This window comes from Bombyx mandarina, chromosome 16 (assembly GCF_030267445.1).
Source record: "Bombyx mandarina strain Sakado chromosome 16, ASM3026744v2".
Classification (NCBI taxonomy): Eukaryota; Metazoa; Arthropoda; class Insecta; order Lepidoptera; family Bombycidae; genus Bombyx; species Bombyx mandarina.
In genome coordinates, this window is record NC_143222.1 from 993382 (window position 1) to 1012337 (window position 18956).

General features: G+C 43.5%; 1 protein-coding gene across 1 annotated transcript; it reads left to right on the plus strand.

Annotated features, from left to right (window-relative positions):
* Positions 1-4782: 4782 nt before the first annotated feature.
* Positions 4783-7313, plus strand: LOC114241478 (apolipophorin-3). The gene is made up of 5 exons (XM_089733823.1): positions 4783-4806; positions 6136-6221; positions 6306-6512; positions 6583-6741; positions 7115-7313. Exons 2-5 carry the CDS (start codon positions 6180-6182, stop codon positions 7265-7267), a joined length of 561 nt encoding a protein of 186 aa, XP_089589949.1. The 5' UTR covers positions 4783-4806; positions 6136-6179; the 3' UTR covers positions 7268-7313.
* Positions 7314-18956: the final 11643 nt, after the last annotated feature.

Below are 18956 nucleotides of genomic sequence, written 5' to 3' on the forward strand. Positions count from 1 at the left end.
TTTTTCAGGATGCGACACAACATCATGCCTTCTTAATGCCGTAAGCAAGACAAGAATGTCTTGAATGTCCTCTGCTACAATAATCACAGAATCATATGATGGGCATGCAGCAAGCGCAGAACGGGCGATGACTGTATCTGCATCTGATTCAGCCTGGTCGATACTAAAACCCACCTCTGATAGAGCAGGTTTGAGAAACTCTATTATTTGTTTTTTTTTTAATTACCAAGAAATTTATCATGGGATATATAGGATAATGCTGGTACGGTGCTCTTATCAAACTTTATCTCTGTCGGTTGATGCATTTGCGTGCGACGTAAGCGCTCCCACGAAATTGTTCCTGCGATACCAAGGTTTTCAGAGTAGTCATCATATAATATACTAGCAAATAGTCCATAGTGTCGATGTACATACATACCATACTTCTCAAGAGTATTGTTCAAAGACTAATTCCGGTCCCAATCCAATTCTCGCAAATGTACACTGATTAGAAATTATTGTAAAAACCAAAAATATTCTAAGTTTTGTGGTGGGGGAAAACGGGCGATAATAAATGAATAATAACATAGGAATGTTAAGAATATGATAAATAATATGGATAACAAAAATTTATACTCGTAATAGAGAACTAAGGCTAATGGTTCGTTTTTATTGTATTCTTACGAGCATTCAAGAGTCTGGTCAACTTCGGAGCGTTGTAAAACCCAGATTAATTAATAAAATTTGTAATGAAAATTATTCGTTAAAAACCGTTTTTGTATTATAAAATAACCAGAAAAAAGATATAACGCCCAAAACTTCATTTTTCAGTTATTCTTGCTTATAATTTTTTTTTCCGTTTCACGATAAAAAGTAATAGAAATAAAGTTGTAGAAAATTTAATGTGAAACAAATAATGTTTTTGAAACAGGGTTGCTAGATTACGAGGCACAGCGCGAAATCCGTTTGCAGCCCTTTTGCCAGGACGGCGGCCCCACAAATTTGGAACTTTACTACATATATACTAAACTAATAAACAGAGGACGCAGTATAAATTTTTATGTGTAGGGGACACATAAAAATATATATAGTACATTGTGCACCAAGGGAGAAAAGTAGGACGTTTCCTCCCGCGTGTAAAATGGCGGGCAAACACACGGGATGAGATGTCCTATTTTTTTCCCGCAGTGCACATACTATTTTTTCTCCTACCAGGTCGAAAGTTCGTGGAGTACCGAGCCGGGGTCCAGGGGTGAAGCCCTGGCTGGGGGTAGGGGGGGGGGGGGGGCAAGCCCCCCGTACTCCTAAAAAACAATTTAACTGTTTTTAAATTTAACTCAACTTTGTTTAATACTTCACTATTAAATTTTATTGCCCTTTGTTTATTTCACTTTTACACTAAACACAATATTGCAAATTACCCGAGCACAACAATGGCGGAGAATTTTAGGTGCGTGAGAACAGACGCAGACACTAATGCGTATGCGCACTTGTCAGTACCCAGGGAGGAAAAGTTAGACTTTCATTCCTGTACAGCGGGCGGAAAACCGAACTTTCGGCGTAGGTAGGAGAAAAAATATATTGCGTCCTCTGAAATACGCACGCTAATACCTAAAAATGTAACATTTCAATGGAGTAATGATATCGTACGAAAGCACTTTTTTGTTCAGCCATTTCCAACAAAATATCTACAGATGATACGAATCCTTCCTCTCTTACTGATTATAAAAGATTGCGTAATAGTTGACGTGAGACGTAACACAGATTTATCAACCGGCAAAACACATGTTGCGTGCAGCATCCTTGACTCTTGTCTTATCTAATTAACGCAACTCATTACTGATAGCTGATAACGTTGTCATTGATCTATTTGCATTTTCTCTGGTCATTATTTCTCTAATTAATTAGTAAACAAAGTATTTGTTAATTGTCAGTAATTACGAGTACCTACCCTATGATCAAACAAGCACATATTTACTCGAGTGGTAATGCGTGCTGCGTGCTGCGTGCGTCTGGGGTCAGAGGTGGTGCGGGGCGCGTGCACACACTCCAGCGAGACTCAAAGCGAACGACGAACACATACAGTCGGGCGCTCTGTTGGCGAGCGAGGGAGCGACCTGAGCTCTTGTAGCGCTGCTGTCACTGTATTTATGATGTAGGCAGTGCTTGAGAACGCGCTCTACCAGCGAAGCGACGCTCGGAGATAGCCCTCAGCGGTCCAGAGACTCGACTCTATCAATCGTGTTGCCTAAGAAGCTTGGCATATTTATTAAATTTACATGTACATTACGTATGTAGTCTATTTACGCGACAGACAGACAGAGAGAGGAATGATAGTTATAAATTACCGTATTTTATTATATATGGCAAAGACCAGGGTTCAGACCATTTCCATACACTACGTCAACGTCACGTCGGTTCAGTAGCTTGCGCGAGAAACCAACTTAAGAAATCTATGCCATAGCTCCAGAACTTTGAGTTGTTGGCTTAGAGATCCCAGCGCATTCCGACACAAGGCGCCCCTCGATGTCTCGTTCTGAGCTCGCTCCGTGCTCGTCACGTCATCGTCACGGGCTCGGCTCCCAGCGCAGGTGACGCGATGCGAGCGTGTGTGTGATATGGGGTACACGTGGGTACACGCGAGCGTATCGGCACAACGATCCAAGCATTTCAATGCTTTTCGAGTTTACTTTTAAATTGCTGAATAATAGATTAAATAACAACTAATATTATTATGTAATATGAAATTATTTATTCAACTACTACCTGTTCATAGATTTAAGAAAACTGTCAAGGAACGTTTGTGCAACAAGGCATATTATTAAGTTAAGGATTATTTACTAGATGGCACTACGTGGGAATGAGGCGTTCGCTCCTGGCCTTTTCATTTTTCATTATTGTTATTATTATTTTTAATTGTATTTTTTGACTTGTTTTTTCCTTTATTGTAAATATTTTTATTTATTTAAAAAAAAAGAAAATATTTGAGAAATAGCAAAAAAAAAAGAAGCCCGCTGAGTTTGTTTCGCCGGTTCTTCTCAGGACTGTGGCTTTTTTTGGAACCGGTGGTAGAGTTAACATTGTTATTTGTATTTTGACATTCAACAAGTGTGTCATACTGACATCTAAGTTGAAATAAATGATTTTGAATTTGAATTTGAATTTTTCACGTTATTTGAACGTTATCACGCCCAAGCCAATAATAAGCCGAGTTACACGATACACTGTAGGGGAATAATTAGAGCCCTGGGAGAGAATATGAGCTAGTTGCCAGTTCTGAGCCCGGCGCTGAGACAACGCGACAATAAGTGTGATCCAGCCGGGCCAAGCTGCGGCCGACAGCTACGTCTGTTGTCTGTGATGCAATTCTATCTAGGTAGTTCTTAACTTATCACAAAAAAAAGATGTCTTAATTCGGACCGTATTATTCTTCTAGCCGCAACTCACACAAGTAATTGAAGCGGTGTGCGACGCGGCTGACCAGCAAATGTAATTATTTAACATTGCCACTTCAGTATGTGATTTGTATGCATAGTTGCGTTCGAGCGGAGGATTGTGGCCGATGAGCGCATCGTTAATTTGGAGCAGGAAGTGTCTGCGTCGCGGCCCCGAGTCCGCACCGAGGCACGTGACCAGCCGCCACCGCTGCACTGCTCCTCAACTCAGTAGTCGCCTCACGTTTCTCACTAGACACGATTCCAACCAACTTTACTGACATACTGACGAACCCGACTCTGTCTGCCTCACTGTATCAGTGCACTCATATAGTGCGACGCGCTGATCCACTAGAGTTTCCAAACTACTCCTTTGCATATATTTAATTCTTACTGACATAGTTCAAGGAAATGTTTTGGGCCTCCACCTGTTGGAGAGGGCATCACCACTGTTCTGCGCATATCTGCCGCGTACTGACACACAGTTGACGTTTCGATCTCATTTCTCAAGATGGGCAGCTGTGTCTATGAGCTTCTGTAAACGTTTGGCGGAGGTTTAGAAGACGGGACGTGGGTTTGTCTGTCGGCCGCCCCGCCCCACCCCGCCCCGCCCCGCACCGACCACAGAACGGCAACTGCAGGTGTAGGTACTCGTACATCGTACAAACATACAGACCGCTCACCCGGGCGTCACAATAGAGGTGGCAACGCAATGTTAATGGGCCACTGTGGTGTTGATCGCGTCTAATGTCGATGGTCCATTGTAATGGGTTACGGCCGCATTGTAAACACTATAATAACAAAGAAGGGACCTTCACGTGGCACCCTGTTTGGGCACTAGTCGTAGGGCTGACAGCACATCGTTACAAAACAATATTATACTAATTTAGCGTATGCTCGTTGTTGTCGCTGTCGTTGTTGTCGCTTGTACACACATCACCACAGCGTGCACTGCGCCGTCCGTTGGAGACAGGGGCTGGAAGCCTCAACTGGATGGCTTGCGACAGTCCCGCCCTACAAACGGACCGGTACTTCGCTGCTTGCGCTGTTGCTGTTGCAGCGACAATAAGTAGGACGGTGGTACCTCTCCGGGCACACACATGGCTCGCCTGCACGCAAGATCTATTTTGCTCATGATTTTATTACATATCGTTGATCCTTCATCATGGAAACCGGTTGTGGACATGCGATGTGCTAGGTTAGTTAGTTGAACCAATATTGAAGGCGGGAGCATTAGCCCTGGCATAGTTGCAACCAGTATTAATTTTGAGCCAGGACTAGGTGGTTGGTGCGGAGTGGGACAGCCCTGCGAGGCGCGGCGTGGCGGGGGTGGAGGGGGAGGGCGCCGCCTCACAGCGCCTGCGCAGCTCGGTCCTCGCACCTGCCTCTCGCGGTACGTACCTACGCAGCCCTATTATCTGAACATACATTAACAATACATTAACTGTGCCAGCTCTAATTATTACTTAGTAAACAACATTTATTAATTGAACAAACAAGCCCATTTACATTACAATAGAATTGAATCCTGTGTACATTTCTTTCACTTGAGACTCTTCCTGTTTACTAACATAAAAAAATATATAACACGAATTCTCTGCCTACAACGAACCTCTGCCTAATCACAAACATTTGACATACTTGACATTCGGGACATTGTGATATGACAAGTGCTGGGTGGCAGTCTTCAAATATTGCGATCCCTTGGACCCGCAAATCAAACCCACAAAATTATAATTTGCGTAATTACTGGTGGTAGGACCTTTTGTGAGTCCGCGCGGGTAGATACCACCACCCTGCCTATTCCTGCCATGAAGCAGTAATGCGCTTCGGTTTGAAGGGTGGGGCAGTCGTCGTAACTATACTTGAGACCTTAGAACTTGTATCTCAAGGTGGGTGGCGCATTTACGTTGCCGATGTCTATGGGCTCCAGTAACCACCTAACACCAGGTGGGCTGTGAGTTCGTCCACCCATATAAGCAATAAAAAAAATCCTATTTAAGAGTGGATGGTATTTTAGCATGCCTGCTCAATCTGAATTTAGTAGAATCGTATGAGTTGTAGAATGTAAGTATACCTATTATATAATATATACTCGTAAATTATACAGTGATTTCATATTACCTGTAGACGGTATACATATATGTATGTATATTTGTTGTATGTATGTATTTGCTTTAATAGTGTATCATCAGTAGTAGGTACACCGCAACACACCTGCTGTATGCATATCTTTTCAGAATTTCTGTAAATAGTACGTCTGTCTGGACTCGGTTGTCTGGAGGAGGTCGCTTTTAGGGATAAGACCGCCTGTTGTACAACTATATCTGCTTGTTAACTGTTTTTTTTAAATTTTAATTGTGATTTTGTGTGCGATAAAGTATATTCTCTTTCTCTCAATAGTCTTGAATAATAAATAAACCTCAATGCCGCCACTCCTCTATTGGGCTGTATAATCGGCGTCTCCCCTTAAACCGCGGCGGACACGAGCAGAACCCTGGTACTCAGGTCGCGTGTAGGGTGTAGGAGTGCGTGTGGCGTGGGTGCCGTTATCGCGCTGCAGTCAGGGCCGACTGCACCCGGATGCACGTTGTTTGTAAACAGGGCGCGGGCCGCAACAAGCCCTCGGGAGGAGGCCGGCCTTATCGCGCTCGTTATCAGCCGCGCCGGGTATATATAGCCCGTCCCGGCCGTAACCAGCACACACTCCTCTGTGTTGCAGTCCACTTCGCATCTCCTCCGCACTCAGTCTCTCGACAGCACATCATGGCCGCCAAGTTCATAGTTCTCTTCGCCTGCATCGCTCTGGTGAGTATCCTACGCAGCACATCTTCACTTGCTTCTCGAACGTTTCAATTGATTTTTTCCTGACGCAAATGTTATGATACTCAGGCCCAAGGAGCGATGGTGCGACGCGACGCTCCCGACGTCTTCAAGGACATCGAACACCACGCCAAGGAGTTCCAGAAGACTTTCGAACAACAGTTTAACTCGCTCACCAAGTCAAAGGACGCACAGGACTTCAGCAAGGCTTGGAAGGACGGCTCCGACTCCGTGCTGCAACAGCTCAACGCCTTCGCCAAGAGTCTCCAGGGAGCGGTACGTCTCGGCCTGTTCCCTTGCCAAATCAAATACGTTCGACCTAGGTAACGTTGGGACTCTTCCACAGCTCGGAGACGCGAATGGCAAGGCCAAGGAGGCTTTGGAACAGTCGAGGCAGAACATCGAGCGCACGGCCGAGGAGCTCCGCAAGGCCCACCCTGACGTCGAGAAGAACGCCACCGCCCTCCGCGAGAAGCTGCAGGCCGCCGTGCAGAACACCGTGCAGGTATGTCGGCCCCGTCCCCTCGCGCGCTCGCTACTCTCTTCACGAAGTAACGTAATACTTTGGGTAGGAACGGTCAGAGATTTAATCAATGCAAGGTCAGCGGGTTCGCGAGCCGCCCGTTACTACGACAGACCTTATCTGTGGAGCGGCGCCCGCCGCCCCTCGCGTCATGTACGTACCGCATTACTGTACGCGCTCGCGTGCGGATCGACCCGTTTTATCTCGCCAATGTCCTTCACCTTATGATACTCTCGTTATAGCCACGAACTGAACGACTTCGCGAGCCTGTTGCGGGACTTATCATTGCAATTAATTTCTACCTACTACCGTGCGATACTGCTATGAATTGATCAATAAAAATAAACTATTCCAGGAATCCCAGAAGTTAGCGAAGAAGGTGTCCTCGAACGTGCAGGAGACTAATGAGAAACTGGCGCCCAAGATCAAGGCCGCCTACGACGACTTCGCGAAGAACACCCAGGAGGTGATCAAGAAGATCCAGGAGGCCGCCAACGCCAAGCAGTGAGCGTCGATATTGAACTCTCACACTTAATAAATATTTCTTTCATATATTCCAAGTCTTCTTTATTTTTACAATCTCCTTGAACAAGAATCATAATTTAACCCGATCACAACGTATTCCAAATATAAAGAATATTTTTCATCAAAATGGCCAGAAAACATGTAAAGTTATGGAGGGTGAGTTCGTATGCGGTAGCAATGTCGCTGAGACGACTCACAACATTAATGACGTGTGCTAGCAGGGCTTCAACGTTAGCATTAGAACAATATTGGTTAATTTGCGTCAAATTGACAAGGTAACAAAACTTGATAAATGGGTTAATATTTTGTTAGAATAAAATATACATATTTATAAAAAAAATACTTTCACTTTTTGTATAGTGATTTTTTGTTGTATAGTTTTGTATATAATAGTAATTTCGCAAGTACGGACACTCCCCCCCCTCCCCCCTCTATCTGTTCGTGGGTATCCTAAACTTGTTAAGCGCGTAACTTGGTCGTCGGTGTGCCGCGCGACTTGAACAATCGTCCTTGCGTCGCTTGACAGACACAGAAACGAAGGGATCTTGAACCGCATTATCACTTGCGATGGAAAATGGATTGTTTTTGATAATCGTAAGCGGTCATCACCCTGACTCAGCACCCAGAAAATGTCCCAAACCAAAACCTACTCTTAAAAAAGTCATGTACCAAATTTGGTGGTCTAGCGTCGGTATAATTCATCACGGCTTCTTACTAAATGGCATCAGCATTACTACGGATGTGTACTGTGAGTATCTCCGGTCAGCATTGGTTAGTCTCTCGTCCCCGCTGCTCCCACACGCTCCTATGTATAATGATAATACTAGGGAAGATCAAATAAAAAAATATAATGAGTATAACGCAATTATCTTTTGTTAAGTGTTATTTTATTCTTCGACGTAGTCACCTTTCGGCTTTAAAGTTTCTAAATCTTTATTTTAAAGATATAGGTAGAAAACACTAGCTAGCTTCTGGATTCTAAAGATTGTTCTTCTTCTAGATTTAAGAGCTAGGTTCGGTGAATATGGAGGATATTCAATTAATTCGAAGCCAGCTTCTTGAAAGGCAGCCATCTCAGCGCTGGACTTGTGCGCGGGGTCGTTACCTTGGTGTAACAAAACAACTTTAGCGAGCTTGCCACGCCATTGCTTACGTATTTCCTCACGCAACTTTGTTAATTGTCCTGCGTACAAAGTCCCCGCAATACTCGCTCCATGATTAAGGTATTCGATCATAACTACCCTTTGGCTGTTCCAGAAATACAGTCTATGGTCTTACCGACGAATGAAACTGCCTTCGGAGTTGGAGACGATGGTCCCTCCAAGCCCGGCTTTAACAGCATTAACAGCCTTTGTAGTTCTAACAGCACGCGGCCGCCCCGATCTTTTCTGGTCGTCGACAGACGAAATGTTGCTACATCTTTTTTTTTTTTTGTTGCTTTGATGGGTGGACGAGCTCACAGCCCACCTGGTGTTAAGTGGTTACTGGAGCCCATAGACATCCACAACGTAAATGCGCCACCCACCTTGAGATATAAGTACTAAGGTCTCAGTATAGTTACAACGGCTGCCCCACCCTTCAAACCGAAACGCATTACTGCTTCACGGCAGAAATAGGCAGGGCGGTGGTACCCACCCGCCCGGACTCACAAGAGGTCCTACCACCAGTAATTACGCAAATTATAATTTTGCGGGTTTCATTTTTATTACACAATGTTATTCCTTCATCGTGGAAGTCAATCGTGAACATTTGTTGAGTACGTATTTCATTAGAAAAATTGGTACCCGCCTGCGGGATTCGAACACCGGTGCATCGCTTCAATACGAATGCACCGGACGTCTTATCCGTTAGGCCACGACGACTTCATCTGTTGTAGATACGGACATAGGACTGGTACCAAGCTTGAAGTGTCTGCAGTATGACCGACGGCTCCATACCCACTTTGTGCAAGGCGATCACTGCAATCCTATTTTCTTTAACACCTCATTCCATATTGTAATTTTATAATGAAAAAAATATCTGAAATGGGGCAAAAAGGAAAGAAGTTTTTAAAAAAATACTTCGCTAAGCTTCGATCAATATTACTATTATTGATCGAAGACTCATAGATCATTTGATTAGGTAACATTTGACAATTCATCAAAATTCAACAACGTAACCTTGTAACGGTGCGGACAAAATAGTTTTGTTAGAACTGCACACTTTTTTCAATTAAGATTACATATTTATTGTAATAATGACCGATATGATTAATTTTACGAACTACTCTCACTAATAAACCATTCTAAACATAATAAACAATGTCTGATTTTTTTTTATGATTGAAAGATTACTGTAAAGGCTCAGCCAAGAGGGGTGGTATTTGCTAACAGCTGCTCGAGCGCCTCCGAAGGAGACCTAACAACTCAAGAGCAATTGCTTCGCGAAAGAATCTACTACCGGATCGGATACGCGACCCGCTGAGAAGATCCAGCGAGAAACTCAGCGGGATGATGCGTGGGTTAGGTTGCACGTCGACCTCTTTGTCGAGTTCGACGGGTACGGTTACCGGGGTCCCTAGTGTTAGCCTGTTCCTAGTGTTAGAGTTGAAGACGTCTAATGCAAAGGTTATTGGATCTGATAGATTCGTAAGGACGAGTCTAAGACGTCGACGGTGACTGGCTCCTGCATGTCAGGATTCGGGGAGTAGTCAGCGGCGGCAACGATAAGGCGATTATCATGACGCATAGCTTATCGAGGTACCGTTCCGACGCTGACTTCATGTATTTCCGGATTGATTCGAAGCCTAGGTCGTCGTGTAGGTCAACGTTCCTCACGAACCACGGAGCCCCGACGGCTAACCTTCAAAAGCGGGATTGTAGGGATTGGAAGGTGTCTATATGTGTGTGGGCCGCGTGAGCGAACACCACAGGCCTTACGCAAGTTATGGTCCAGGAGCCAAGTACCTACAATTTCGGTTAATTATTTCCTCTCGAACGAAACTTCGTAAAATGCATTAGGGACCTACACTATGAATACTCGCGACCTTCAACTGCGACTCCGTGGGTGGGGCGTGCGGTGGCAGCCTCCCACGCATAGAGAAAAAATAAGTTTTTTTAGTCATTTCCTCCCATTTGAAATTTTGTCAGATTATAGTTAACCTAGTATTTTGAAGGAAAAAAAAAGTCAGTTGGCCATAACATGGTGGATTATACGTCAGCTGGCTGCTTGAACATGAAAAAAAATAATATTTTCAATGATTTCCTCTCAACTAAAAATTTACCTGGTTATGGTTTATATTCTACTATGAATGAAAATTAATATCAGCTTGCTGTATCTCAGTGGAAAGTTTGTCAGTTGGTACCTTGAAAGGTGTAACACAGCAGCAACTATCACCTACTGAATCTTATCAGCTGACGACTTTTCCCTTAACTTACAGCTAGCTGATTTCTTTCATTATTTACTAGAGTATGTTAACACTCCTCTTATAAATTTTCGTCCGGGAGGAAATAACGTTTCTTAAGTTATTCGTCAGTATGCTTAATTTGACTGTTTTGATAACAAATATGAAAGTTTGATAATGGAAGAAATGTTGGTAAGAGTAAATTGATTAATGAATAATTTATTGTAGCATATTTTTTTTATTAATTAACTTTTATTTTCATGAGTTGCTCAAAAATAACAATGAAAATCAATCATTTTCATTCTCGCTTTGGCTTGAGTCGCTTTCATCTCATTCTGATTCACTGTCAGTTGAATTGTCCACCCTTCTCCTGCACCCGGTGCACCTTCTGCGGCCGGGGAAGGGAGTCGAGATCTCCCTCTCCCGTTTTGCAGTTTCCTTCTGCGAGATCACGTCTACGCAGAAGGAAACCACCGCGTCCCACGACTCTGCACTGCCGACCGTCCTCCGCACTACGGCCGGCAGCGAAGTTGACGGGCCTTATGCAAGTTTTGTAAAGTGTCACGTTGTTCCGAAGGGACATTTTACTCCGCTTACAGATCATGGGGTAGAGTCTACCGAGAATAAACGCGGCACGGTCACGGACTGTTGTTATATGCGGGCGGAATGTCATGGATGCACCCAGGTTGACTCCCAGGTATTTGACCTTCCTGGCCCAGGGTATAGGTTGGCCGAAGAAGGTGATCAGGGGTGTGATATTCCTAATGCGGGAAGAAATAAGCGGTGAGTTTCCCCTTTGAAATAACACTGCGGTGCTTTTCGCTGGGTCTATGCGCCATTTGCGGAACCACTGTCCGAGGTCAACGTTGCGCCCTGGAGTTTACTCGCGATTAGGGACTTGTTTCAACTTGAGTAGTAAACGGTTGCGTCGTCAGAAAATTAAGCTAGCTGGGTCAGCGGCGACCGGGGTATATCGTTACTAAATAAACTAAATAGAAAAATCATTGATATTAGGTATAATTTAGGTGCGATGTTGCTGGCAACACAAGTCTCTGTCGATGACACCAAGTCATGACGCAGTCTTTTGTCGTTGTCCGAAGCAGGGCCCTGAAACTGCGATAGTTTAGACAAATATTTTTCTGTATGGAAACTAGCGATATCTTGTAACGGATGTCCCTAAAGTTAAAGTTATTAAAGTTATTAAATTATTGTTATTAAAGTTAAGGCAGTTAATTATTGTATAACTAAACACAGAAAAAAAAAAAAAAAAAAACGTCTTTATTTGTTATAGAGGAATTGATAAAATTTTATCTATTTGTGGTGTCTGAAAATTTAGAAAATCCTTCATTATAAATAAAATATAGGATAGGTAATGTGTCACTGCCATCTACAGGACCAATGAGAAACTAATCGAAGCGAAGCCATCTAGGGGCCGACGCCCGTAAAATTTTTTTTTTTTTGTTAACTGCTTTATTGTCTTATCTGTAACTAATTTATATGTATCTATGGTGCGAAGCGACTGTGTGTGTTTATGGTGAACTTTTTGGCGGGAACGCGGGGAGTGTTTCTTCGAGTTTAAATGTGTAATAACGGTGGTTTATCAACTGTTTACTATCTGTGAAAGTGCACAAATTGTATGTTGGTTAGGTTCAGTTCAGGTTTTTTTTTTTTTTTATAACTCGTTTTTCCCCTGACATTGTCAGAGCTCTTAGAGCTCTTATTTAGGTTTATGTAGATTTGTTTATTTATTTATGTAGATTTGTTTCCATTTTTATTAAGTTTACTTAGTTTTTTGATTTTAAAATTTTTCTTCCAAAATTACATACTTTCCAAATAGAACGAAATATATTAAGTTAAACAATTTTTTAATACAACAGTTCCCCATGCTTACCAGGCCATATTATTCCTAATAAAGTGGAAGCATGGGTCAGGCTTCTTTATTCCGTTTTATTGTTCGTTCTGCTATTTTGGTTGCGTACTCCAAGTAGGATGCCCCTTTCCTGTTTTTCTCGCATAATGTGGCTTATGCTGTTAATGCTCATCCCCGTCTATAGCTCCTGCTCCAACTCGCACCTCTCGGCCGCAAAAACAGGGCATTCCAGAAGTATGTGAGGGATAGACTCAATCGCGCTGGGCTCGCAGATGCACGATGGGCTCTGCTTACACTTAAATCGGTGCAAGTATTCGGAGAACCCACCGTGCCCTGTCAATACTTGTGTTAGCACCCCCCGTGGTTTTATTTTGCGCACGATTTGGTATGCATCTCCAGCGTCTGGGAAAAACATTTTTGTGACCCCTGCGGTTTCTCCGCTTTCATACCTCCGGTTCCACTCAGCCAGCGACTCCAAACGGATCTGTCGCCTTACGAATGAAACCGGGCAGAGGTCATAATCCGGCTTCGTTTTCCTTTTTAGAGCCGCTTCTTTGGCCAGGTGATCGGCGCGCTCATTCCCTTCCAGTCCAGCGTGTGCCTTTATCCAGAACAAGGATATATCATTGCCCTGGGATAAAGCCATGTTGAGGTTCGTTCTGGCTTCCACTGCTAAGGCATGGAGGGCACTCTGGTTCGTGACTGTCTGTAGTGCGGCCTTTGAGTCACTATAGATGCCAAAAGTTCCCTCCCTGCGCCGCAGTATCTGCTTGGTGGCTACGCATATTGCCAGGAGTTCCGCCTGGTAGACAGTACAGCAAGATGGCAGACTAAGTTTCGAGGACTTGATCTCGGCCTCCCTATCCCAAAGGGAGAGTGCCGCTCCGACTTAGCCCTCGATTCTGCTGCCGTCTGTAAAGAATCGTACATCTTGGCTGTTGTGGGTTTCCACATGTGACTGGTCCACCAAGCTCACGAACTCCATGGTTAGGTTCAGTTCAGGTTAGGTTTAGGTTTAGGTTTAGGTTTAGGTTTAGGTTTAGGTTTAGGTTTAGGTTTAGGTTTAGGTTTAGGTTTAGGTTTAGGTTTAGGTTTAGGTTTAGGTTTAGGTTTAGGTTTAGGTTTAGGTTTAGGTTTAGGTTTAGGTTTAGGTTTAGGTTTAGGTTTAGGTTTTTTTTTTTTTTTTTTTAGGTTTAGGTTTAGGTTTAGGTTTAGGTTTAGGTTTAGGTTTAGGTTTAGGTTTAGGTTTAGGTTTAGGTTTAGGTTTAGGTTTAGGTTTAGGTTTAGGTTTAGGTTTAGGTTTAGGTTTAGGTTTAGGTTTAGGTTTTTTTTTTAGGTTTAGGTTTAGGTTTAGGTTTAGGTTTAGGTTTAGGTTTAGGTTTAGGTTTAGGTTTAGGTTTAGGTTTAGGTTTAGGTTTAGGTTTAGGTTTAGGTTTAGGTTTAGGTTTAGGTTTAGGTTTAGGTTTAGGTTTAGGTTTAGGTTTAGGTTTAGGTTTAGGTTTAGGTTTAGGTTTAGGTTTAGGTTTAGGTTTAGGTTTAGGTTTAGGTTTAGGTTTAGGTTTAGGTTTAGGTTTAGGTTTAGGTTTAGGTTTAGGTTTAGGTTTAGGTTTAGTTTGTTTAGGTTTAGGTTTAGGTTTAGGTTTAGGTTTTAGGTTTAGGTTTAGGTTTAGGTTTAGGTTTAGGTTTAGGTTTAGGTTTAGGTTTAGGTTTAGGTTTAGGTTTAGGTTTAGGTTTAGGTTTAGGTTTAGGTTTAGGTTTAGGTTTAGGTTTAGGTTTAGGTTTTAGGTTTAGGTTTAGGTTTAGGTTTAGGTTAGGTTTAGGTTTAGGTTTAGGTTTAGGTTTAGGTTTAGGTTTAGGTTTAGGTTTAGGTTTAGGTTTAGGTTTAGGTTTAGGTTTAGGTTTAGGTTTAGGTTTAGGTTTAGGTTTAGGTTTAGGTTTAGGTTTAGGTTTAGGTTTAGGTTTAGGTTTAGGTTTAGGTTTAGGTTTAGGTTTAGGTTTAGGTTTAGGTTTAGGTTTAGGTTTAGGTTTAGGTTTAGGTTTAGGTTTAGGTTTAGGTTTAGGTTTAGGTTTAGGTTTAGGTTTAGGTTTAGGTTTAGGTTAGGTTTAGGTTTAGGTTTAGGTTTAGGTTTAGGTTTAGGTTTAGGTTTAGGTTTAGGTTTAGGTTTAGGTTTAGGTTTAGGTTTTAGGTTTAGGTTTAGGTTTAGGTTTTAGGTTTAGGTTTAGGTTTAGGTTTAGGTTTAGGTTTAGGTTTAGGTTTAGGTTTAGGTTTAGGTTTAGGTTTAGGTTTAGGTTTAGGTTTAGGTTTTAGGTTTAGGTTTAGGTTTAGGTTTAGGTTTAGGTTTTTAGGTTTGGTTTAGGTTTAGGTTTAGGTTTAGGTTTAGGTTTAGGTTTAGGTTTAGGTTTAGGTTTAGGTTTAGGTTATTTAGGTTTAGGTTTAGGTTTAGGTTTAGGTTTAGGTTTAGGTTAGGTTTAGGTTTAGGTTTAGGTTTAGGTTAGGTTTAGGTTTAGGTTTAGGTTTAGGTTTAGGTTTAGGTTTAGGTTTAGGTTTAGGTTTAGGTTTAGGTTTAGGTTTAGGTTAGGTTAGGTTAGGTTAGGTTAGGTTAGGTTAGGTTAGGTTAGGTTAGGTTAGGTTAGGTTAGGTTAGGTTAGGTTAGGTTGTTTTTTTTTTTTTTTTTTTTTTTTGATTTATTCTGTCTACCTCCGACGTTATCGGAGCCTATGTTAAGCCTAATTCTCTTTCTCATTCCAGTTCTCGCTATTTTTCCGCTCGCACATTCATGCCGCATACATTTTCTTTCTGCATTCATCATATCTTACTTTCCTTATTTTGGGTGGGACTCCCATTCTGAACCTATTCTATTCTATTACTTATTTACTATCATGTAAGGGGGAAATAACCGCACATTTTTATCTTTTATTTTTACACAATTTTTCTTATCAATTAAATAAATCAAAATTTAAACAATTTCTTTCAGTTTTCTTAATCTTACAATAGCTTCTTATTTCTATTACCACTTATTAAAATACATACTCCTATTATACTTATTTCTATGCTTAATATATATATATCTAAATATACTATCAGCATATTTACTTAAACTGTTCTATTTCTATGTACTACCTTCTGTGCAATCTTTGTACAATACTTTAAAAGTGTTTCCCTATCCTTCCCCCGCATCACTTCCCCGATTGTTTCTTTGTCCAATTTTATTTGTAGTTCCTGTTCCAGTTCATATCTTTCCACAGCGTGTACAGGACATTCCAATAGGAGATGTGGCACGGTTTCATCGGTGTTTGGGTTGCAGATGCACGATGGACTCCCCTTGCACCTAAACCGATTTAGGTACTCGGAGAATCCACCGTGCCCCGTCATAATCTGTGCCCTAATGCTGGTTATTTCCATTTTTCTTATTGTCCTATACGCCGCCACCGCATCCGGGAAAAAGATTTTGGTGATCTTGGCAGTGTGGCCGGATTTGTATCTCCGATTCCACTCGTCAAGCGTCTTCATGCGTATGTGGCGCTTGACGAATGAGATCGGACACAGATCATAGTCCGGTCTTCTCTTTAGGTTCAGGGCGGCCTCCTTTGCAAGTTGATCCGCTCTCTCATTGCCCGCTAACCCTGCGTGGGCCTTTATCCAGAAGAAGGATACCACCTTGTTCTGGAGAGATGCAGCTGTTATGTTCTCTCTGGTCTCCACTGCCAGGGGATGAAGGCAATTTGGGTTTTTCACGGTCAAAAGAGCCGCCATGGAGTCACTAAATACCCCGAAGGAAGGCGCCTTGGTTTTCCTAATTTCCCGCGTTGCTCGACATATCGCGAGAAGCTCAGCCTGGTAGACCGTACAGTATCCTGGTAACGCCAACTTGAGGGTGCGCGTCTCAGCCTCTCCGTTCCATATGGACAGAGCTGCCCCGACACGCCCCTCAATCTTACTACCGTCGGTGAAGATTTTCACCTGTTGGTCCGAATTGGCGCTAACTTCTTCCCGGTTTACCAAGCCGATGATCTTCAGTTCGCTTCGCTCCGCGGGATGCGGGGACTCCAGCGCAGAGGTCATCCGCTCCACCTCTCTATCTCCCAATATTGCCTGTGGCACCCCTTTCCTAGCTCTGTACAAAGAAGCCACCTCGTGGATTCTCAGATCCAGGGGTAGTATCCCGGCTAGTAGGAGCACGGAATTTAGTGAGACGGTGCGGTACGCCTTGCACATTTTCTGTGCTATTCCCCGCTGCACGACGCCTAGCTGTTTTATAATTCCCAGCTTGTTGGCGGCTTCTGCCCATGCGCTGGCGGCGTATAAAACTATTGGTTCCACTGTAGCCACGTATATGATTTTTATTACTTCAGGGTTTAGGCCCCAGTTTACTTTTGCAGCTCTGCTCAGCTGCTTGTGGACTGCGATGGCCTTGCGACATACTTCAGAGATGTGCGCGTTAAACGTGAGTCCATCGTCGACGGTGAGGCCTAGTATTTTGATCTTTTTGGACATAGCAACACCAACCCCGCCCATGCTCAAACGTGGGATGTCATATTTTAGCTTTTTTGTAATGACCATTGCACTGGTCTTGTGTGGTGCGAAGTTTAACTTGTTTTCCACGCCCCACGCTCGAACACGTTCAAGGGCGGCATTTGCTTGTCTCTCTATTTCCAATGCCGTATCACCATCGAAGACTAGGATCACGTCGTCAGCGAAGGCTTGCGCGTAATCTCCTCTTCTCTCAAGTTCTTTGAGCAGGGGATCTAGTACGAGGTTCCAGAGAATGGGGCCCCCAATTGAGCCTTGTACGCAACCCTTCTCCGTGCTTCTTTGGTGCTCAGCGCCGGCGTATCTTACCCGTACTTTCCTGTCGCGCAGGTAACTGTCGATTACCCTTCTCAGGTTGACCGGACATCTTTCCTCAGCCAGTCGGACTCTTATGGCTGGCCACCAGGCGTTGTCGAAGGCTCCCTCTATGTCCAGCGATATTAATGTTACTATTTCTTTAGTTTTAGCTTTTTGCGTATTTTTTGCATGAGGGTATAGAGGGAGTCTTCGGTACTCCTTTGTGGCATGAATCCGTACTGGCGAGTACTCATCCTCGGCGCTATGTAGAACCTGAGTCGGGAAACCAACATTTTCTCGTAAATTTTCCGAGTACCGGCAACAGGCCGATCGGACGGTATGCCTTTGGTGATGTGTAGTCTGGCTTCCCTGGTTTCCGTAGTACAACCACTGTCGCATCTTTCCATACTCTGGGGAAGTGGTTGTATGCCAGACATTTATTTATGATAGCCAGAAAAATTTCGGGGTCTTTGCTGATGGCATGGTTGCAAATATCGGCTGTGAGGCCGTCCATTCCTGGAGCCTTCTTTGGGTTGAAGGACTCACTCGACGCCTTCAGTTCGGCTATGGTGAATGGAGGGTCGTATGGTTCACCATTTTCGCCTTCATTCACCAATTCCGCCTCCAGTCTGACACGGCTGTGGTGAGCGTTGTCCGCAGCAAGGTGGTCTTCTGGATACAGGGTTTCCGCTATGTATCGGGCGGATCCTTCCGCGTCCAGCGCCTCCCCATCTTTCACCAGCGGCGCGTCTTCCACTCTGCTCGCTGTCCTTCCTATAATCCTGTAGATCCCCTCCCATACCCCCTCCCTATCCTGTTTACAGCAGAACTCTTTCCAACTATCGGTTTGGGCTCTGGCTGCCTCTAACTCATACTCTTCTTTCTGTTGCAGGTACTCTTCGACAACAATACTTCTACGGACTGGAGCAGCGCACCTGATCCTCCTCTTTTTGGTAGCTACCGCTTTTTTCAATTTTGTGAGTCTCTCCGACCACCACGGCAAGGTAAGTTTTTCTGTTTGTTTCTTTATTGGCATAGATTCTTTACATGCTTTTGTAATTATTTCTGTGTAATTGTTTACTATTTTATCTATTTGCTCTACTTTGCTTATTTTATCTATTTCCTCTTTGGTGATTTTGTGTTCTTGGCTTAGCTGGGTGAGTTTCTCATGAAACTCGGGCCAGTTTGCCTTTTTTGTATTAAATATTCTAGTGGTTCTTTCTACCTTTAGCCCTTTTGATTTAGTCTGTAGAATTTTGAAGACGATGCCGTTGTGGTCGGAGTTGCATAGACCCTCGACGACTTTCCAGTCTGCCACTTTGTCGAGGATATTTGTCGAACAAGCTGTTATGTCGACATAGCTGCTATAGCGTTGTCCTCCCCTTATTGTGTCAAAGGTAGGGATTTCTCCTGCGTTAAGTATATGCAGCCCGATCTCCCCGAGAGTCCCACATACCTCTTCTCCCCTACAGTCGACCGTCGGGCTGCCCCACCAGGTGCTTTTGGCGTTAGCGTCGCCTCCGACGATTATGGGCTTAGAACCATTTTGGCCACTATTTCTTTAAGGTGGTCAAGGTAGGGCTCCACTGGTT

What these genes read in the sequence shown, in the direction of transcription:
- LOC114241478 (XM_089733823.1), top strand. Translation starts at nt 6,180, where the DNA reads ATGGCCGCCAAGTTCATAGTTCTCTTCGCCTGCATCGCTCTG. An exon ending in TCTTCGCCTGCATCGCTCTG is followed by an intron (nt 6,222 to 6,305) that starts GTGAGTATCCTA and finishes TATGATACTCAG; the next exon opens with GCCCAAGGAGCGATGGTGCG. An exon ending in CCGTGCAGAACACCGTGCAG is followed by an intron (nt 6,742 to 7,114) that starts GTATGTCGGCCC and finishes AAACTATTCCAG; the next exon opens with GAATCCCAGAAGTTAGCGAA.